This window comes from Phyllobates terribilis, unplaced genomic scaffold (assembly GCF_046119375.1).
Source record: "Phyllobates terribilis strain yellow unplaced genomic scaffold, ASM4611937v1 Scaffold_1__5_contigs__length_1240528914, whole genome shotgun sequence".
Taxonomy (NCBI): domain Eukaryota; kingdom Metazoa; phylum Chordata; class Amphibia; order Anura; family Dendrobatidae; genus Phyllobates; species Phyllobates terribilis.
The window spans coordinates 262,003,080-262,026,517 of record NW_027362761.1 but is presented as its reverse complement, the minus strand read 5'-3'; the positions used below and the strand labels follow the sequence as shown (position 1 = coordinate 262,026,517).

General features: G+C 41.6%; 1 protein-coding gene across 2 annotated transcripts in view; it reads right to left on the bottom strand.

The window, feature by feature from the left end:
• Positions 1 to 6,550: 6,550 nt before the first annotated feature.
• The window catches only part of LOC141257227 (acyl-CoA dehydrogenase family member 11-like), a 93,563-nt gene continuing 76,675 nt past the window's right edge, over positions 6,551 to 23,438 (bottom strand). For both annotated transcript variants that reach the window (XM_073671514.1, XM_073671523.1), the window contains exons 10-15: positions 18,545 to 18,685; positions 16,299 to 16,391; positions 16,106 to 16,213; positions 15,778 to 15,949; positions 13,666 to 13,732; positions 6,551 to 9,364 (exon numbers count right to left, since the gene is read on the bottom strand). In XM_073671514.1, the coding sequence (XP_073527615.1) occupies positions 9,250 to 9,364; positions 13,666 to 13,732; positions 15,778 to 15,949; positions 16,106 to 16,213; positions 16,299 to 16,391; positions 18,545 to 18,685 (696 nt within the window). In that variant the 3' untranslated portion in view covers positions 6,551 to 9,249. The remainder of the gene's footprint in view (positions 9,365 to 13,665; positions 13,733 to 15,777; positions 15,950 to 16,105; positions 16,214 to 16,298; positions 16,392 to 18,544; positions 18,686 to 23,438) is intronic.

Below are 23,438 nucleotides of genomic sequence, written 5' to 3'. Positions count from 1 at the left end.
CCTGCTTGTGGAGAATTCTGACAGTGTTCAATGTGCGTGCTGTGAGGATTCACAAGTCTGCAGTCACTTAAGAGTGACTACAGACTTTAACCCCAAGCCTGGGCAACCCCTTTTAAAATGACGGGATTTCTACTTTACTGGAGGATGTTATTTATTGAATCTAACAAGCAAAATTGTGTATTGATATAATCTTCAAGCTGTCATATGTAAATATCTTATATCTTGATCATAAATCAGCTTGAGTTGGAGAAAATCCCGCTCATGAATCTGAATTTGAGAGGAGCCTTAGACAAGAGAACTAGACTATTAAAGGCTAAAATATTGCTACTAGTATCACTGTGACTTTTTCTTCTGGCTTTCCTCTGTACTCCTAGAATCGTTCACAGTGATGTATAAGCGTAAGCCAGAGTCAAGTCCCATTTTTGGATAAGGTATCTCCTGCCAGAGGACAGTCTGCCCAGCTTAGAAAGATCTTTTTTGTTAACTTGCCGATTTTGTTAGAAAAAGCTTTGGCATAGGACTTTGTATAAACTCATTATCAACTGAGAAATCTGAAGACAAAACACTTTTCCTCAAAGCAGATTGTGCCTGGTTACATAGTCTTCTCGAAAATTGGCCTTTCACATCAGCCACAACCAGGGATAAAATAAGGCTTCACAAGAGAAAAAATTCTGCAACCTTTCATTTATCAGGGATGGACTTCTTGTACTCTGGTCTACTCAACTTTGCCACTGTTCCTATCTGAAACAAAATCTTACATCATAGTCTTGACTGGACTAAATTTGATGTCTTTTGCTTGAGCCAATTTGGGCGTGGTTTCTGAAAATACAGAAGCATGCTTAGGAAGATCTCTAGTTGAGAAGTGTAAGGGATGATCTAAATGTCATAAACATTTTTATACTTATAGAATTTTTATTTATTGTAGGCATTGCAGTGTTGCTGATCGGTAGGTGTCAGAGTCTGCTTCTTTCTCCTGGTTTGAGATTTCAATTCATGTGTAAAATCGGTGTTCAGTAAAGACAGATTTTGAAACTGAAAATCCAAGAAAGCGAAATGGTCTAGTAATACCAGCAATTCCAAAACAAATAAAAAAAATGGAAGCATATGCAGCTGTAGAAATAAATGATAATCTTTATTAGAAATATACTCACGTAAAAACAGTCTAAAAAAGGGGAGATGCGTGACAAAAACACCTCACCAATCCAGGAAGCAAAAAGTAGAAAAAATAAATACATAATCCCAATGGAATATGACAGACTGAAAGCTTCTTTTTTATATTGAAGCCATAGTGTGACATAGAGCAGTCACAACAAAATCCATAGTAAAAGCCCTTAGTGGGTGATAAACAGTAAATGCCAAGAATTAATATGTAGCATAGTCCACAGTAATAACAAAGAGTACATAATAGATGATATCTGTCAGATGATAAGTAAACACATATACAAAAAAACTCATCTGTTCAACCTGAAAAGGAAGTAGGAGGTACCCCAACGCGCATTTCACATTTTGGGGCCATATGTTAGGGGCGCATTGGGTTCTTTATATATACAGAGAAAATGACTCCCTAATCTCAGGTGATAGCAGCAGGATCGGCGCTCCAGATGGAAGGGCCATGTGCTGAAAACCACGGGTTTCCCTTTAAAGTGCTCAAAACCTCATTCAAGAAGTTTATTAACCCTTAAAGTGCTTCAGAGAAATTAAGAAGAAAAAAATGAAAATTTTACCTTTTCCTTCAAAAATGTTGCTTTAGCCCCAAATTTTGCATTTTCATAAGGGTAACCGGAGAAAATGGATAGTACAATTTGTTGTGCAATTCGACCTGAGTACACAGATACCCCATATGTGGTGGAAAACTACTGTTTGGGCGCACAGCAGGGCTTGAAGTGAAGCAGCACCATTTGACGTTTGGAATGCAAAATTGGCTGGGATAGCAGAAACCATGTCTTGTTTGGAGAGCCCCTGATGTGCCTAAACAATCGAAACCCCCCATAAGTGACACCATTTTGGAAACTACACCCATCAAGTAATTAATTTAGATGTGTGGAAAGCACCTTGAACCCACAGGTGCTTCACAGAATTTTATAACGCTGAGCAGTGAAAATTAAAAAATACATTTATCCCACAAAAATGTTGCATTTGCCCCAAAGTTTTCATTTTCACAAGGGTAACAGAAAAAATGGACCATACAATTTGTTGTGTAATTCCTCCTGAGTATTCCAATACCTCATATGTGGTGGAAAACTACTGTTTGGGCACATGGCAGGGCTCGGAAGGGAAGGAGCGCCATTTGAATTCCAGAGTACAATTTTGGCTGGAATAGATTGCGGATGCCATGTCACATTTGAAGAGCTCCTGACATGCCAAACCAGCACCAAGTTTTTAATGTTTAAAAGGGATAATACGAAAAAATTAATGGTACAATTTATTACGCAATTTCTCCTAAGTATGCCAATACCCCATATGTGGTCGAAAACTACTTTTGAGTCACAGTGCAAAGCGCAGAAGGGAAGAAGTGCCATATTGGAGTTCAATTTTTGCTAGAATGGTTTGAGGGTGCCATGTCAGAGCCCCTGAGGTGCCAGAACAGTAGAAACCCCCTTCATAAGTGAAGTCATTTTACAAACTACACCTCTCAATGAATTCATCTAGGGTTGCAGTCAGGGCCGCCATCAGGGCATTACTGCCCTTACTGGCGTATGGGGCCCCCCTTCCTCTGCTCACCGAGCCCCAGTGAACTGAACAGCATGAGGAGACATGGGGGCAGCATGATGAGGGGACATGGGGGTAGCATGATGAGGAGACATGGGGCAGAATGATGAGGTGACATGGGTACAGCATGATGAGGAGACATGGGGGCAGCATGATGAGGAGACATAGGGGCAGCATGATGAGGAGACGTGGGCGCAGCATGATGAGGAGACGTGGGCGCAGCATGATGAGGAGACGTGTGGCAGAATGATGAGGAGACGTGTGGCTGCATGATGAGGAGACATGGGGGCTGCATGATGAGGAGACATGGGGGCAGAATGATGAGGAGACATGGGGGCTGGATGGTGATGATGAGACACATGGGGGCAGGATGGTGATGAGACACATGGGGCAGGCTGGTGATGAGACACATGGGGCAGGCTGGTACACATGGGGCAGGCTGGTGATGATGAGACACATGGGGGTAGGATGGTGATGCGACACATGGGGGCAGGATGGTGATGATGAGACACATGGGGGCAGGATGGTGATGATGAGATACATGGGGGCAGGCTGGTGATCATGAGATACATGGGGGCAGGCTGGTGATCATGAGACATGTGGCAGGCTGGTGATCATGAGACACATGGGGGCAGGATGGTGATGAGACACATGGGGGCAGGCTGATGATAATGAGATACATGGGGGCAGGCTGTTGATCATGAGACACATGTGGCAGGCTGGTGATGATGAGACACATTGGGGCAGGATGGTGATGAGACACATGGGGGCAGGCTGATGATAATGAGATACATGGGACAGGCTGGTGATCATGAGACACATGGGGCAGGATGGTGATGATGAGACACATGGGGGCAGGATGGTGATGATTGAGACACATGGGGGCAGGATGAAAAAAAAATGAAACATTTCCGATTTTGATACGAGCGTCGGATAAAAATTGGCAATGCGAGTCTATGGGTAAGTGAAAAACATTGTATAGCACTCGGATATCCGAATGCGGTATGATTTTCACGGGCTGACAGAATGGAGAGGGTGGAGAAACTTTTTTTATTTTTTTCTCCAAGATTTAACGCTGATCAGAATAACTGGACCGCTTTTCTCAGATAGAGAGAAAATGGTCATGTGCACCTACCCTTACAATAAACCATATCACAATACATACAGTGGGTACGGAAAGTATTCAGATCCCTTTACATTTTTCACTCTTTGTTTAATTGCAGCCATTTGGTAAATTCTAAAAAGTTCACTTCTTTTTCATTCAAGTACACTCTGCACCCCATCTTGACTGAAAAAAAACAGAAATGTAGAATATTTTGCAAATTTATTAAAAAAAGAAAAAAAAAGAAAAACTGAAATATCACATGGTCATAAGTATTCAGACCCTTTGCTCAGACACTCATATTTAAGTCACATGCTGTCCATTTCCTTGTGATCCTCCTTGAGATGGTTCTACTCCTTCATTGGAGTCCAGCTGTGTTTAATTAAACTGATAGGACTTGATTTGGAAAGGCACACACCTGTCTATATAAGACCTCACAGCTCACAGTGCATGTCAGACCAAATGAGAATCATGAGCTCAAAGGAACTGCCCAAGGAGCTCAGAGACAGAATTGTGGCAAGGCACAGATCAGGCCAAGGTTACAAAAGAATTTCTGCATTACTCAAGGTTCTTAAGAGTACAGTGGCCTCCATAATCCTTAAATGGAAGAAGTTTAGGACAGAGTGGCCCGACGGAAGCCTCTCCTCAGTGCAAGACATATGAAAGCCCGCATAGAGTTTGCTCAAAAACACATGAAGCACTCCCAGACTATGAGAAATAAGATTCTCTGGTCTGATGAGACGAAGATAGAACTTTTTGGTGATAATTCTAAGCGGTATGTGTGCAGAAAACCAGGCACTGCTCATCACCTGCCCAATGCAATCCCAACAGTGAAACATGGTGGTGGCAGCATCATGTTATGGGGGTGTTTTTCAGCTGCAGGGATAGGACGACTGGTTGCAATTGAAGGAAACATGAATGAGATATCCTGGATGAAAACCTCTTCCAGAGTGCTCTGGACCTCAGACTTGGCCAAAGGTTCACCTCCCAACAAGACAATGACCCTAAGCACACAGCTAAAATAACAAAGAGTGGCTTCAGAACAACTCTGTGACCATTCTTGACTGGCCCAGCCAGAGCCCTGACCTAAACCCAATTGAGCATCTCTGGAGAGACCTGAAAATGGCTGTCCACCAACGTTCACCATCCAACCTGACGGAACTGGAGAGGATCTGCAAGGAAGAATGACAGAGAATCCCCAAATCCAGGTGTGAAAAACTTGTTGCATAATTCCCTAGAAGACTCATGGCTTCACTAGCTCAAAAGGGTGCTTCTACTCAATACTGAGCAAAGGGTCTGAATACTTATGACCATGTGATATTTCAGTTTTTCTTTTTTAATAAATTTGCAAAAATTTCTACATTTCTTTTTTTTTCAGTCAACATGGGGTGCAGAGTGTACTTTAATAAGAAAAAAAATGAACTTTTTAGAATTTACCAAATAGTTGCAATGAAACAAAGAGTGAAAAATTTAAAAGGAGTCTGAATACTTTCAGTACCCAATGCATGAGAAGTAGCTGCTAGTCAACATACTTAAAGGGAATCTGTCACCCCCTGGGAGATATCAGACCTCTACTATGGGCATACAGGGTATAGAAAAGTAAATCTATACATACCTGTATGGCCCATAGTAGAGGTTTGATTGCAGAGAAAAGTGTTTTTATAAACTCCATTTTGCACGGGCTTGGCGTCCCCCGGACGCCAAGAAATCCCCGCCTGTTTATTATTTGCCGAAATCCCAGGCTATACGCTTAGTTACCATATCCCCCCCTCCCCTACACGTCACAGGACCCTGTGACGTGCACTGTGCTCCCTGACCTCCTGGGCATGCGCAGAGCGTCGCTCACATAGAGCGTGCTTTGCTTCATCCCGGCCCAGTCTCTGTGCTCTGTGCTCTATGTGAGTGGCGCTCTGCGTATGCCCAGGAGGGTCAGGGAGCACAGTGCACGTCACAGGGTCCTGTGACGTGCAGAGGAGAAGGGAATAAGATAACTAAGCATATAGGCGGGGATTTCGGGGAATAATAAACAGATATGCGGGGATTTCTTGGCGTCCGCGGGACGCCAAGCCTGTGCAAAGTGGAGTTTATAAAAACACTTTTCTCTGCAATCAGACCTCTGCTATGGGCCATACAGGTATGTATAGATTTACTTTTCTATCACCTGTATGCCCGTAGTAGAGGTCTGATATCTCCAAGGGGGTGACAGATTCCCTTTAATTCTGTTCGATATTAAGCAGTACAAATTAATATAGAATAATAATGAGCAAGATTACGTTTAGCATGTTGGTTTGCTCCTCCGCATCATTCATGATCTCCCATGTGGCACTGTGGGAAAATTGCTGAGTCCTGGTTTAGATAAAAGGTTTAGTATAATTATAGATGACAATTCTTTCCAGTATGAGCAATGAGACTGGAATTTTCTGCCACAAGGTGTTGAAGTGGTTGATTCACTTCACAAGTTCTAGAAATGCCTGGATGTCTTTCTCGATAAATATAACAGGTTCTGGATATGGGTCATTGATCCAGAGAAATGATCTGATTACCATACTTAGAGCGGGGAAGAAATGTTTCACTTACTATAGGGCAATTAGCATCGGCCTCATGAGGTTTTTTGCCTTTTCTGGATCAATATGTTAGTTATAGGTTGATCTCAATGGACCTTTTTGTTCTTTCAACCTTAAATCTATTAAATTAAACCAGGATATAGTCGAGATAAAGAATAAAAATTCTCTGCCTCTCTAGTTTAGGAACTGCCACTTTTATTGATTGAAAAGGAATGAGAAGAACAAAGGAACGACTTATGCTTCTCCTATTTATTAATATTATTATTATTATTATTTATTATTATAGCGCCATTTATTCCATGGCGCTTTACATGTGATAGGGATATACATAACAAAAGCATTTACATAATCTTAACAAAATGAGTCAGCGACTGGTACAGGAGGAGCGAGGACCCTGCCCGCGAGGGCTCACATTCTAGAAGGGATGAGTGAGGATACAGTAGGTGAGGGTAGAGCTGGTCGTGCAGCGGTGGTTACTGCAGGTTGTAGGCTTGTCGGAAGAGGTCCTATCTGCAATTGGTGCTCATACATCGAGTTCTTTTGAAAATTTTGATTACATTTTTTTCAACATTTGCAGAATATTAACATTGTTTTTTATCCTGTGATTTCCATGATTGCGTGACTTTTCCTTTTTGGTGTTGCAATTTCAAAATGGAAGAGTGTAACCTACTAAGGGCTTTTCACAGGCATTAATCAGGATCAGGAGATTAAGTGGTTTCCCCTCATACATGACTTTTTGATGAAATATTTCTTATTTGGTCAACAAGTTATATCTGCTGGACTGCCCAACTGAACACAATAATGGAAAACAATAGAAATCTATGTTGGACTGTATAAGGGCTGGTTACTGCAGCCATAACATGGATTTTAAAATGTGTCCTCATTATTCCCATGTGAAATTAGCCTGATAATTGGAATAAACAAGGTAGAAATATATAAACACACATGTAGTAATAAAAGTAGACATTTCGATATTTATTGTTCTATGCTTACAGCAAAGATTCTGTAAAAATATTTCACCGTACAGAAATTTACCAAAGCAAAATCCATTATTCAGTAACTGTTACAATTGCACCAATTAAAAGAAATATATGTAGATTAATAACAATGTTAGAATTCTAATATTGTAAAGTCTGCATTAGATCACCTAATTGCTCACTCGAGCTCAGTCCTTATGTGGCGGAAGACTTCTTTTATTTTAATATTGTTGAATTTCTCAGCAGGAGGCCTCGTTCTCTAGAAGATGTTGATTGTCTATTATAAAGCCACAGTATTTTAACTATGTGCTTGATCATATGCATCAGATGCTTGGCAGCTGAAATGAGTAGTGTATTCGCTGTGGTTATTCAGTCGATTTAGCTTATTTAATAGTCTGATCAGAAACTCTGCATCCGGGATTAATTCTAATTTCAGAGCTAGAGTTATGTGTTGTGACAGCGCTCCAATGGCATTCTTCTTTCTTTCCGTGCAGTGATGAAATGTTGCTTCTACTACAAGCCATAATACTACAATGTCCACTGAAGTGTTTAAAAAAGACCTGTCCCTGAGTCTAAAATAACTAATTTTTGCTCTTATTTTATTTCTGCTGTGCCCCTGATTATTTCCATTTTTTATTTATTTTTTTTAAACCGCCATAAAAAATCAGAGATATGGGTCTTATTATTTAGTGCATCTAATATGATAGTTTTATTATCTTTTTTGAGGGGGTGTGCCTTACAGGATTCTATGAAACTATATGTTAAGGCTGTTCTGCATAATTGCCCGATGAACAATGTCCCCCACCCTCCCAGATAAAGACAGAGAAAAACCATAGATTAGCATATCAAGTACTCATAGTTAGAAAGCCACTGTCTTTAGAACAACACATGTGGATTTAAAAAGAAATGGCATACTCATGGGAGAAGAGCGAATAAAATAAGTAGACACAGGCCACTTTGGTGACAGATCTTCCTTGACTACTAAAAATTCTTCACTGAGGTAGAGAATTATTGATCAAAAATCAGAAATGTAAACCCAATAACTGTGTTAAGGCAACCAGAATATAGGTGTTTTTCACGGTTTGGTAAGTACATTAGCTAGAATTGTAACAGAACTTGCACCTAACAGTGGAGTACATAGTTTATGCCAAATTTATTGTGTTGTGTACACTTTTTGCACAGAGGCAGATGAAAAGTTTTGCACACATTGGAGCATATTTATCAAAGCTGTCTAATTTGTTGGAAATGCAAACCAGAGTCTTAAAATGTACCAGATTTAGCAAAGTTTTTCATGCTGCCTAATTTTACATCACATATTAAGTGGCTTACCTTGTGCCACAAATGTGCACCACAATTCTGGCACATTTTTTGGCGAGACTCCTTAGCAGTGAGACCAAGCATCCTTGTTGTGCAAGTTGTAAAAAGTGTCTAAAACACATAAGTATGGTGCAGGTCATGAAAGAGAAGTGTCTTGGTGCAAAAGACTCCAGAATTCTGGCGCATTTAGCTGGATAAATATGCTCCATTGTGCCTGACAGGTCTAGTTCTATCCTAACTTTAGGGTAGAAGTAATAAATCATTCTGCAGTATATTGCATAATCATGTAGGAATAATAAGATTTTCTTGTCATACATACAAAATATTTGACCAGAGAGCATAGATCAAACCCATACAGATCTTTCGAACAGCTGAACTTGACGGCCACATCGCCATTTCAACTAATGTGTGTACGTAAATGACAAAACATGTTATTTATGTTTAACTATATTGTCAGGTTCGATTCTCATCAAAGATGGTCACCTATTTTTATTGCTGAAAAGATTAGGTAGGAAGCACTAAATGGGTCCTTAAAAAGATAAAGGCAAATCAGGGAAAATTAATAGCTTATAGCTTTCACCTAAAATAAAGGGCTTTTTTCATACACCAGCTGTCTTTCCATGGATGCTGTATCTGAATTATAGCATCCAGAAGCTTCGGCAGTGCTGACTGGACACAAATCTTGCTCACTCCATCTAAGAAGGAACAAAAAGACAATGTGTTTTAAAATTTGTTGCAAACATTCATTCTTGTTTTCATTTCCCTAGGCCAAGGGTGGGCAATTAATTTTCTCGAGGGGTATCATGAGAGACCGTGACTGTTGTGGAGGCTGAACCAATAGGCTGAAATTAATTCTGCTCCATATTAATATATACATATTAATTAAAATTATTGTTTTATATTAATATTAATTGTATCATTTAACCCCTTTACCCCTGAGGGTGGTTTGCATGTTAATGACCAGGCCAATTTTTACAATTCTGACCACTGTCACTTTATGAGGTAATTACTCTGGAACGCTTCAACGGATCCCCCTGATTCTGAGATTGTTTTTTCGTGACATATTGTACTTCATGATACTGGTAAAATTTCTTCAATATGACTTGAGTTTATTTGTGAAAAAATGGAAATTTGGCGAAAATTTCGCAATTTTCAAACTTTGAATTTTCATGCCCTTAAATCAGAGAGATATGTCACACAAAATAGTTAATAAATAACATTTCCCATATGTCTACTTTACATCAGCACAATTTTGGAATCAAAATTTTTTTTTTTTATTATTAGGGAGCTATAAGGGTTAAAAGTTGACCAACGATTTCTCATTTTTCCAACAAAATTTACAAAATCATTTTTTAAGGGACCACATCACATTTGAAGTGACTTTGAGGGGCCTTTATGACAGAAAATACCCAAAAGTGACACCATTGTAAACACTGCACCCCTTAAGGTGCTCAAAACTACATTCAAGAAGTTTATCAACCCTTCAGGTGCTTCACAGGAATTTTTGGAATGTGGAAGAAAAAAATGAACATTTAACTTTTTTCACAAAAATGTTACTTTAGACCCCAATTTTTTGGGTAACAGGAAAAAAATGGACCAAAAAATTTGTTGTGCAATTTCTCCTGAGCACGTCGATACCCAATATTTGGGGGAAAACCACTGTTTGGGCGCACAGCAGGGTTCGGAAGGGAAGGAGCGCCATTTGACTTTTTGAATGTAAAATTTGCTTGAATTAGCGGACGCCATGTTGCGTTTGGAGAGCCCCTGATGTGCCTAAACAGTGGAAACCCACCACAAGTGACACCATTTTGGAAACTAGACCCCTCAAGAAACTTATCTAGATGTGTGGTGAGCACCTTGAACTTCCAGGTGCTTCACAGAAGTTTATAACATTGAGCCGTAAAAATTAAATTTTCACATTTTTCCCACAAAAATGTTTGTCAGCCCCCAATTTTGCATTTTCATAAGGTAACAGGAGAAATTGTACCATACCATTTGTTGTGCAATTTCTCCTGAGTAAGCCGATACCCCATATGTGGGAGAAAACCACTGTCTGGGTGCACGGCAGGTTTGGAAGGGAAGGAGCGCCATTTGACTTTTTGAATGTAAAATTTGCCTGAATAATTAGCGGACGCCATGTTGCATTTGGAGAGCCCCTGATGTGCCTAAACAGTGGAAACCCCCCACAAGTGACACCATTTTGGAAACTAGACCCCTCAGGAAACTTATCTAGATGTGTGGTGAGCACCCTGAACCCCCAGGTGCTTCACAGAAGTTTATAACATGGAGCCGTGAAAATAAAAAAGATCAAACTTTTTCCACAAAAATGATGTTTTAGCCACAAATTTTTTATTTTCAGAACGGTAAGAGGAGAAAATGGACCCCAAAAACTATTGTGCAATTTCTCCTGAGTACGCCGATACCCCATATGTGGGGAAAATACACTGTTTGGGCGCATGGCAGGGTTCAGAAGGGCAAAATTGGCTGGAATTGAGAGCGGATGCCATGTCGAGTTTGGAGAGCCCCTAATGTGTCTAAACAGTGGAAACCCCCTACAAGTGACCCCATTTTGGAAACTAGACCCCTCAAGGAATTTATCAAGGGGTATAGTGAACATTTTGAACCCAGAGGTACGACAAAGAATTTGAGAAGATTAAGTCATCATATTGAATAAGTTGTCATTAGTCTTGAGCTTGCATCGGGTACTCGGGTATGCACCATGTATCACGGGTGCTCGAGTGACATGTTTCATGGTTGTTAGACACCCAAAAAATGTTTTTTTGGCCACAAAGCATATGGGGCGGAGACTTGAGAATGTCACTCGAGCACTCGCGATACTCGGTGCATACCCGAACACCCGATGCAAACTCAAGTAGCAAGCACATGCGTTCAACACTGGTCGCCATATCGTCATTTTTTATTTTTTTTTTTTACTTTTGAAAAAATCCCAACCCTAGCACAACCCTAACACCACCCTAACCCTAGAGTTTATTTTTTACGCCTTTCCTCGTGCAGTATAAGTGATTAGACAACTTTATTCTTCGGGTCGGTGCAATTACAGCAATGCCAGATTCATATCGGGTTTTTATGACTGACAGCTGTCATACACTAAAAGACTCTTTTTTTTTGCAAAGACTAGTTTTTGCATTGCCATATTTTCGGCCGACAGAGTCATGTAAAGGCTTGTTTTTTGAGGGACAAGTTGATGTTTTTATTGGTACCATTTTTGGGCACGTGACATTTTTTGATCGCTTTCTATTCTGATTTTTGGGAGGCAGAAAAAACAAAGACCAACAATTCAGGAATTGTTTTTTGTTTTTTTTTATGCCTTTCCGCGTGTGGTAAAATTGATAAGGTAGTGTTATTCTTTGGGTCAGTATGTTTACAGTGATACTACATTTATATAGTTTTTTTTTATGTTTTGGCGCTTTTACGCAATAAAAACTATTTTATCGAAAAAATAATTTTTTTGTATCGCTTTATTCTGAGAGCTATAACTTTTTTATTTTTTGGCTGATGGAGCTGTATTGCAGCTTGGTTTTTGCGGGACAAGATGAAATTTTAGGCAGTACCATTTTTATTTACATTCGTCTTTTTGATTGCGTTTTATTCCATTTTTTGATGGGCGGTATGATGATAAAGCATTGTTTTCTACTTTTTTTTTTTTTACCGTGTTCACTAAAGGGACAGTTTTATAGGTCAGGTCATTCCGGCCGCGGCGATGCTAAATATGTGTACTTTTATTATTTTTTTTTTTTAATAATAATAATAATATTTATTTATGGGTACAGTATATTTTTTATTTTTTGGGGATTCTTTTTTTAATTTTTTTAAATTATTTTTACATTTTTTTTTTTCACTTTTTGACACTTTTTTTTACTTGTACACTATGTCCCACTATGGGACGTTCACTTTTTGCAGCTTGATCGCTTATATAGCATAGAGATTTAGAGATTTAGCAGCATCTTTATGCTATACACAGCCTGTCAGAGCTGAATGCAGACGTTACCTTGGTTGCGCACTGCGCATGACCAAAGTAACTTCTTGCCTCCTGGTGACCCGGATGTCGTCGGGTCACCATGACAACATCCAGGTCCGGGCACAGACAGCGCGGGACACCGGAGAGGAGGTAAGTATCGGCGCTTACATCCCCTTGCTCATGGAATGCTGCGATTGACTTCGATCACAGCATTTCAGGGGTTAATGTGACCTCTCCTGGCACATTGTCACAGCTGACACCCGGTGCTATCAGCTGACACCTGGGGGCGATCGCCCCGCTTGTGGGGGGGCGCGATTGTAGCATGCGTAATAATACGTAGCTGGTCCATAAGGCCCAGGGCCCAGCTACATACTATTACTGACCTCGTCATAAAGGGGTTATTATTAAGAAGACTTAAGTATGCCGGCATCCTCTTATATATGGTATGACCTCAGAAACAGCCCTCTATATACCATATGAGCCCACATACAGCTCACCATATATAATGTATGACCCCCACACAGTCCCCCCATATACATTATGAGCCCCCACATAGCCTCCTATATAGAGTTTGAGCCCGTACAGACTTTCTATATACACAATATGAGTTTGCACATAGCTCCTTATATACAGGAACACATCCCATACACACCTCACTCCCGCTCCTTCGGTGCATTGACTCTCCATACGGTAGTTGCGATGTAGTGACATCATTGCATCTGTCGTCTCAGTTGCACCCGCTAATTGGTGTAAGAAGTAGCCGGAGGCTCTGTCCCCCACCAATGTATTCACTGGTGCACCCTGAAGATGCAGATAGCAGCGTTATCGGAGCGTGGGTGGCGGCAGACAAGGGTGTGGTTTGGTGGTGTGTCCTGTGGGCCACTGTTCTAAGCCCTTCGGCTGTCTCTGTCCACGGGCCAGACTGGAACAGCCAGTGGGCCAGATAAGGCATGCAATTTGTCCATGCCTGCTCTAGACTAACACCAATAGAATTGTTCGGAACTTTATGAAGATTACCTTTGAGCACAATATACATCTGATTCTGTTGCTCCAGCCCAAGCTGCATGGTCCACGAACAGACAACCTACAATGGGATTATACCATAATTGTGAGACATGCAAAAGTTTAACTGTAAATACATAACTGCATCACATTAGCCTAGAATATTGAACCCTCCACAATTTCTAGACCTAATAATAAGTGTCTTGGTTTGGCGAGATTCTAAAATGCTTCTGCAGTTTAATTCTATTCTCTGGCCTTCCCGTTTGGCACAATCTAGCCGTTCCAACCATATTAACAGTTCCAGAACCTCACTTATGGATTCCCGGGGAGTTAGGAGTCTGGGCGATGTGTACAATAATGTACTTTGTTCATTTGCACAGTTGCAGGAGACCTTTGGTATCTCTTGCTCGTACATGTTTAGGTACTTTCAGCTACGACATGTCTTGAACTATCCACAGTTCAATAGACCCACCATCTGTATCTCATTGTACCCCCTTATTGGTATCTGTAGAGCTCAGGGCCCTAAAGGGCTGATCTGTGCTCTCTATACACATCTCTTGTCAACAAAAGTTAGTTCTTCCCTGATACCAGAGGAGGCGAGATGGAGAGACCTAATTCCCTCATTGTCGGCGAAGGACTGGCAGGATGTGATTGGTTCACATCTGTGGCCTAGCCAGCAATTAACAATAAGCTGATCCAGTTTTATATTATCTACCAAACCTATCAGACTCCTGCTCGTCTACACAAGATGGGCAGTACGCCTTCTGCAGAATGCTCTCCATGCCAATAATAATAATATTTTTTTATTTATATAGCGCCAACATATTCCAAAGCACTTTACAATTAAATCATATGCCAACTTTTGGCATATGATATGGTCTTGCCCGCCAATATCCATTTTTTGGATTAATGTTTTTAGGTTGCTGTGTTCTCTATTATCAATCCCTATATTGTGTAAACCTAAAGTGGTGCTATTTGGGTTGTTCGATAAATAACATTGGCAACATCACACTTTCTCAGGGAATCCTTATTCTTGGCTAGGAAAACAATTGCTCTCCAATGGATGTCTGACAAGCGCCCCACAACTGGCAGATGGAATGCACTGGTTAACACTACTATTACATATGAGAAAGTTATCTTTCAGAATAGGGGATGCCCAGCTAAATTTCAAAAGGTCTTGTGTCTTTGGTCTCCTAACTCTTGACCCTCAAGTAACACAGTAGTTACATTTTGTTCTTGTTATGTTCCTTTTCTGGTAGTTATGTGTTCTGTTTTTTCCTTCCCTCATCTCAGCCTGAAGTATTGGGAACCTGATACCAGCACTCCTCCTTTGCTCATGGCTCAGGTGTCCGATATCAGTCCTGATGTCTTATCTAGCCGGAGAGCCCTTCATATTTCTCTGCTCCATGTAGATGTTCTCCCAGGCTGTAATAATAGGACTTCCGATTTGTATATGTAACCACCTAATTGATCACATATCTTGTTCTACCTCATTGAGTTCTTTGTTTTGCGAAATGTTACATAAAATGAATTTAAAAAAAAATGTCTTATGGAAGTATTGATTAAAGGGGTGGTCCACTAATTTGATATTGATGAGGGTCCAATGCCTGGCAATTCTAACTGAATAGGAGCTAAGCTGTAATACCCAGGAGCGGCTATTACACAGTGAGCACAGCTACGCTGTTCTAGCTCTGGACAAGGTTTACATCTTGTCGCTGCCATAGCTGCTGGCAGCTGATCAGTGGGGATATCGGGTGTTGTAACCCCACTAATTGTTATTAATGATCTCTAGATTAGTCAATGAATATCAGAAGCAGTGTACCACCCCTTTAATCAATATTTAAGAGGCATTATGGAAATACTGAAATAAAAGTGAAAGGTGTCCTGTACATGGCAGAGCTGTTTCAGCAATAAAAACAGTTTAAGAAATGCTTATTATGATGCATACTATGAATGGTAAATTAATGGTCATTACACTTCTGAAAGTAAAGAGAAAAAAATAAATAAATAAAAAATCAATGGTCGAATTTATTAATACAAAAGGTCATTTCAAAACCCATTTCGCTGCAGGTGATTCAATATTCTAAAATGTAAAGTAAACCATACCACGCAAACAGTGAACATTACCTATGTAGATTTTAGCTAGACTGTAAGCAAAATCCCGTGCTGCTAATTCCATAAAGTTGCTTCCTCTCACTCCCGCCTTCTGTGTGAAGACTTTTAGGTTCTGCAGAGCTTGCAGCAGACGTGAGACAGGTTGAGACAGACCAGGAACATTACACGAGGCTTCTAGCATTTCCTGCAGTAAGAAATACATATAACACAAGTTCTCTGTGAAAATTAGTTGAGAGCCTGAAACTAGGATGCTCTTAGCAATATGGGGAAACACAGTAATAACAAGGCTTATGTACCATGATAATGCTGATCATAAGAAACAGAATGTGATGGGCTTTACCTGAGTAGAAGAGAAATAAGCACTTAAAACCTGTCCTTGACTCTTTATGACTGACCGTAGGACATCCAGAGATAAAATGTTGGTTGTTCCTTCCCAAATTGTTAGCACCTACCACAGATATATGACAGAGGGAGCATTAGAAATACAAGGTGATTGTGGTTCACTATTGAAAATTGAGTTACATAGTTCTTACTTGGGCATCTCTTAGCATAGTTGGTAGTCCTGTATCTTCCATATAGCCCTGTCCTCCAAAGCACTCCAGTCCTTCCGATATAACAGCAACAGCCTAGCACATACAAAGATTAATACATCTTAAAAAAGAGGAAAGGACGTACAGAAGATCAGTTGCACTTCCTAAATTTAAACAATGTAAATATTTAGTATGTAACAAACACAAAAACCTAAGCGATGCAAATAAAAACATTTAGAATTGTGCATATTGCGCCAGAACCTGTTTCCTAGGCCAAAATTTGACACAGGGATACAACCTATATGACCAGCATGATAACTGATAGAGCCATGTAAATATGTATATGTGGAAAATACCGATAAAGTGATGACAAGTAGTATTCAGTAAAGAAGAAAGGTGCAATGCAAATGTACAGACAGTAAATAATGCAGTATCAAAAGAACATATAAAAGAGTCACCCAGCTACATTGGCTAATAGAAAAAGGATCATATGGGAAAAAGGACCCCACACACATTGCCACAAGAGGTGTCTTCCTCAGGGGTCATTATCTCGGATATCCATCACATTTACATGCCTCTATTGGTTATCACGTCGATCATAGGGGTTGTTTCCCACTGCCAATTTTTGGCCTAGGAAATAAGTTCTTGGGCAATATGCACAATTTTAAATGTTTTTATTTGTCTTGTAAATATTTATATAGTGTTTAAATTTAGGAAGGGCAACCAATCTGTTGTGTGTGGGGCGTGGGGAGCACTGAATATTCATGCTCCTTAATAGCGGCACACAGAGTAGCCGCACTGCGGCTGCTGCTGCTGCCGGCTATCTCCTGTGCCCGCTGTTAAAGGGCATGAATATTCAACCTCTCTCCACGCCCATGGGAGTGGGGAGGGAGTGAATATTCATGCCCTTTAATGAGCGGGCACAGGAGATAGCCGGCAGCAACAGCAGCCGCAGCGTGGCGGCTATGAAGGAGAGTGAAGTCACTGCTCCCCGCGCACACAGTCCCGGTGTGAGGAGCAGTGACTTCCGGCAGCTGATCTCTCTCATTGTGAGCTGCGCATGGCAGTGACGTCATGCGCGGCTCACATGGAGAGATCAGTGCAGGCAGACCGGACGCAGCGCTGGAGGAGAGAAGAAAGGCGAGTAGGAGTGTTTATTTTTTTGTTAATGTGCAGCCTGATGGGGATTACGGGGACCATGCATACCAGGACAGGGATTAGGGGTGCCATGCATACCAGGACAGGGATTAGGGGTGCCAAGCATACCAGGACAGGGATGAGGGGTGCCATGCATACCAGGACAGTGATCAGGGCTGCCATGCATACCAGGACAGGGATTAGGGGTGCCATGCATACCAGGACAGGGATTAGGGGTGTCATGCATACCAGGATTGGGGATGAGGGGTGCCATGCATACCAGGACAGGGATGAGGGGTGCCATGCATACCAGGATTGGGGATGAGGGGTGCCATGCATACCAGGATAGGGATGAGGGGTGCCATGCATACCAGGACAGGGATTAGGGGTGCTAAGCATACCAGGACAGGGATGAGGGGTGCCATGCATACCAGGACAGGGATGAGGGGTGCCATGCATACCAGGACAGGGATGAGGGGTGCCATGCATACCAGGACAGGGATGATGGGTGCCATGCATATCAGGATAGGGATGATGGGTGCCATGCATATCAGGATAGGTACGAGGGGTGCCATGCATACCAGGATGGAGGGATGCCAGGCATACCAGGATGGAGGGATGCCAGGCATACCAGGATGGGAATGGGGACCACATATAAAAGGAAGGGGGGCGGCATATATACCAGGATGGGGGATATTGTCAGAATTGGAGGACATTACCCCTATATCAGTGTCAGCAGAAGACCCCCCCCCCCATTAAAAGTGCATCATGACCACATTTTTTGCTTAAATTTTTATTTTCTTCCTCTAAAACCTAGCTGCGTCTTATGGTCCGGTGCGTCTTATAGTCCGAAAAATACGGTAATGTAAAAGGTGCCAATACCAGTGTCACAGCAAGCTTTAGGTTTTTCTATTTTTCCCTCCCATTGTTTTTAGTTTTAAATTATTGTTCATCATTTACTCTTTGGTATTTAATACGAGGTCCCTATACAAAAAACCTGTTTCACTTGATTCATGTTTTTCAGGAGATATTCCACATTATGTACTTAAACTTCATGGGTGCCAATGACAATGAGCAGGACTGTACGTCACCAAAGAGTGCGACTAGTGTACCTGTTTCCCTGTGTAGAGCTTAGCGATGGGAGTTAGAAGCCGGAGAACATGTTGGTCCTGTTCAGTTGCCATGTTTGTTTCTTCTAGCCCCAGCAATCGAGCTACCTCCATTAGTAGAAGAAAAGCTCCACGGGCTTGCACCTAAGAAAATCCAACACATGCAAATTAATGAGCTCGGATCAACTACAAAGATGAAAATGTTGTCATCACTCTGATGGAGGTATAAACATTAAATCGAAGCTTTTACCACTGGGAATTCTTTCATTACAGATAAGTATAACATTAGTGCAATACAGCATTATATAGCGCTACATAAAAGCAGTATTTTTGAGCCACATCCTTTAACCCCTTAGGACCTATTCATTTTTGGTCTTAAACCAGTTTTAGCATATTAAATTGGGCATATGGAATGGTGGTGGCAGAGCTGAGTAAAACATAGTTTTAATTTCTCCTCTCTGGAGATATTAGCTTGTAACGCTTTGGTTATAACTCATGTTATAGTTCAATTGGGCGTTACCAGAGATTTATATCTGGGGTGAATACTTCTTCCCATGTAGGAGGCTGAAAAATCATGAGCATGAAGCAACATAAAAGGGGAGAAAAGAAAACATGCACCTCTCCTAACTGATGTCTGCAGCAACTGTGCATTAGGGCTGATTTATGCATCATTACAATTCCTAACAGATCTCATCTCATGACAGTCAGTGTGGGAGCAGTGTCAGAGCTGACAGCACTGTGAGATGAGAGCTGACAGCACTGTGAGATGAGAGCTGAAGGGTTTGTAATGATATACCGTACTTTTCGGACCATAAGACACATTATTTGTCCCCCAGATTTGGGAGGAAAATGGGGGGTGCTTCTTATGGTCCAAACATAACTTACCAGTGGTGCAGTGGTGGTGGAGCGGGATCACAGGGCCCTCCGTTCCCTCCCTCCATCAGGAAGGCGGCGGCAGAAGAAGAGGTGAGGCGGGCGGGTACCTGGCCGGGTATTGGGGCAGGTGTCTGGCTGTGAGGCAGAGCTGCGTGAGAGGCTTTCCGATGCCCGTGGCTATCTTCCTGAAGCTGTGATCTACAGGAAAATGGTACCGGAGCATGCGCTCTGCCACGCAAGCAGCCATTTTCCTGTAGATCACAGCTTCAGGAAGATGGCCACGGGCACCGGAAGCCGCTCACGCCGCTCTGCCACGCCGTTCACAGCAAGAGACCGGCCCCCAGCACCAGGCCCCCAGCACCAGGCCCCCAGCATCAGGACCCCAGGCATCAGGCCCCCAGCCAACAGCCAGACACTGACCCCCGGCCAGCCACCGGCCCCGCAGCATCACACCTCTTCTGCGGCAGCCGCCGGGTTCCTGAGGGAGGGAATGGAGGGCCCTGCGATCCTGCTTCACCGTCACTGCAACTCCCCGCTGCTGGAGCACCGGCTTCTCGCATCCAGGATCCGCAGCATTCCTCCACTTCCACCGGCTTCCTGAAGGACTCTGCCTCCTGTGACCCCCACTCCACCGCCCCCCCCAGGTAAGATACCTATTCAGACTATAAGACAGACCCCCATTTTATAAAAAATATTTTTTTTCCTATTTTCCACCCCAAAATTTGTGGTGCGTCTTATAGTCCGAAAAATATGGTATTACTCATCTCTGCTGTCTCTATACAGCAGCTGCAGAGATTAGTGAGGAGAGGAGGGCGTGTTCTTTTTTTCCCCTGTGTATTGCTGCCTGCTGCTTATGATTTGTGAACCTGAAAAAGGGGAAAAAGCACACGTCCCCAGAGACAAGTTTCTGATAATGCCAAATTGAACTTTACATAAATTATAACCTAAACTTTACAAGCTAAGAGCTCTGCAATGGAGAGGAGAAATTAAAAGCGAGACAAGACTTTCAGTGACATAGAATAAAAAGAGTAAAAAAAAAATAAAAACTATGTTTTGTGTCAGTTTGGTGAAAAAGCTACATTATTTTATTTCTTACGGTCTTCACTGTACGAGACGGGCAGCACGGTGGCTCAGTGGTTAGCACTGCAGCCTTGCAGCTCGGGTGTCCTGGGTTCAAATCCCATCAAAGACAACATCTGCAAGGAGTTTGTATGTTCTCCCCGTGTTTGTGTGGGTCTCCTCCGGGTTCTCCTGTTTCCTCCCACACTCCAAAGACCTACTGATAGGGAATCTAGATTGTGAGCCCTAATGGGGACAGTGAAGATGATGTCTGTAAAGAGCTGTGGAATTAATGGCGCTATATAAGTGAGTAAAATAAATAAATAACAGTTTTATACGTTTGGTAGTTCCAGACTTGGCCATGTGTGTACTTTATTTTTTTGTTTTTTACATACAACCTGCATTTGTAGTGGCAAAACTTTTTTCCTCAATTATTTTTACATTATTACAAATGTTATTATTAACTTTTTTATTTACAGGCTAGCATAGCTGGCGACCCCAAGGTCATTACTTGGCCTTGGATTGCCCTCCATTCTATTAACCATTGAGATGCCACTATTAAAAATGGCATCTAAGGAGTTAATCTCAGTAGCAGGGCGTCAGGGTGTTTGCCCTGTAGCACTCACTGCTTGACAGCAAGCTCTGTGACATGACTGAGAAGGTCAAGACCAATCATAACGATCGCCAGGCAGAAGCAAACCTGATTGGAGACGAGCAGCTAGCTGGCGGGGGATCAGCACTTTTTATTAAACGGTCACTGTGATTTTGTGTGATGCCAGTTTAAATCAATCATGTACATTTATGGCGGAATGAGTGAAAGCACCGCATTCTCCAATTCTCCTGTACGTGATTTTGTGTTTAGGGGTTAATAATGATGATGAATGTGATTGATTTTAGAGTAATAGAAAAAAGTGACTTTAAAAAAAAGTATGTCACCCCCAAAATACCGAGTGCTTTCTCATATGGGGGACTTAGCCCTTATAAAAATCTTATCTCTATTTTATAAATCTTTCCCTTCATTGTGCAAAATATGCTTTTTATTCCCATATGCTAATTATGGTGCACTGTCTTAGAAGAAAGCTGGTGCCTGATCTCACTCACTGTCAAAGTTCCTACATTGCAGGGTGTATGTGCACAGCTCTCTCCTCCATGCTGCAGCTGCTCCACTACATTGTGTAACAGAGGAGAGAGCGGTGTGTGTGTGCACGCTCAGATTTAGGAACTCCAATAGAGAGCGAGCACATGAACAAGCCTTCTCCTGAGACGGCACTGCCTCTGGGCGAGATGGCATTGTATGTCATCAGTGAAGCAGGCGTTGATTACCCAAATTCAGGGGACGAACAGTGCACCAAAGCTGCTTTGCCATAACAAGCCTACATGGAGCACCCTAATTAGCACATGAGAAAAAAACGCTTTTTTTTCATATCAGATGGATAGATTTTTTAACAGTAAAGGTATGATTTACGCATGACTTAAGTCCATATGACTATGTGCTTAGGGCTTAAAGATAGATGATATTTATGAAGGGCATTATGGAAATTGAACCACCCCTTTCAGTTGCGTTTTGAGTTTACAGGCTTCATGCTGAAAAAGAAACTTCTTTCCATTTGTCATTTCTTACATTGAAGTTCATAGGTCAAGTTTATATTAAGGTTATGTATACGGTATATGTCACATTTATTGCCACATTTTTTCCCGCGTGTTTTTGCTGCGAGAAACGCAGCATTTGACTGTCCCAGCAAAGTGAATGAGGTTTCTGAAATCTCACGCACAAGTATATTATTTTCTCCTCGCAGATTTGAAGCAGTTTCAAATCTACAGAATGTCAAGTCTTTCAACCATTCTAATGACTGGGAAAAATGCATAAAAAAGTGCGTTTTTTTATGCAGCATTTTTCCTACCAAGAGACATTTTTGATTTAGAAAGGTATGCAACAAATACTTAATGTGCACAAATATGTTAATTGTTTGGTATTCCTAAATAGTGATGAGTGCAAGTGCTCGTTACTCCAGTTTGCCGAGGGTGCTCGAGTGAGATGTTCGCATCCCCGCAGACTTATGTTTCGCGGCTGTTAGATAGTCACAAAACATGCGGGGATTGCCCGTGTTTGTCAGGCAATCTCCGCATGTTTTTTGGCTATCTAACAGCAGCGGGGATGCGAACATTGCACTCGAGCACCCGTGCTACTCTGCATACCCAAGCACCCTAGGCAAACTTGATTAGCGAGCACTTGCAATCATCACTATTCCTAAATCAAAAAGCAAAGAACAGATCAGCCATGACTAGAGCTTTACAAATACTTTGATTACGAGAAAGAGAAACACCCAGGGATGGCCTTTTTGCTTCCAAAAGATAAATAGTGGTGTGGAAAGGGGTCTCTGGAAAGAGGTTTGGGGGCTGATGGAAATCTAATACTGTGACTTTTAAATTGATAATGTTTCTTTTAAAAGTTTATGTCAACTGTAAACCCACTTAATGTCTTCTATTGAAACATTAAAGTTGAAAATAAAGTCTATGAACTACATCTGTCTGTATGCTATTATAATTCTAAAAACCCTATCCTCACTTCTGACTATACGAACACCAGCATAATGAAGTGAGTAGTCTGTCGTTCCACGCACTTCTCTAAACCTGCCTTTAATCAGCAGATGGTAATAATGATTAAAGCCCAGAAGTGACCCGGCCATGGTCTGTGGAGTAACATGCCACTACACTTGAGTGCATGCATGTACTAGAACATCTGTAATTAAAATGTTAATTTTATGGTGCACAGCAGATTTCATTGCTGTAAAAGAAAGACTTTGTTTTACTCATGTTGGCAACAAAACTGAAACGTATTCACTATGCGGGTATTCTATACTATAAACCATAAACGTAACAAGGGATAGATATGAACAATACATGTTTCATATTCATAGTAGCTAGACCCTTAGATCCGCTCCACCATGTGAGGTCATTCCCC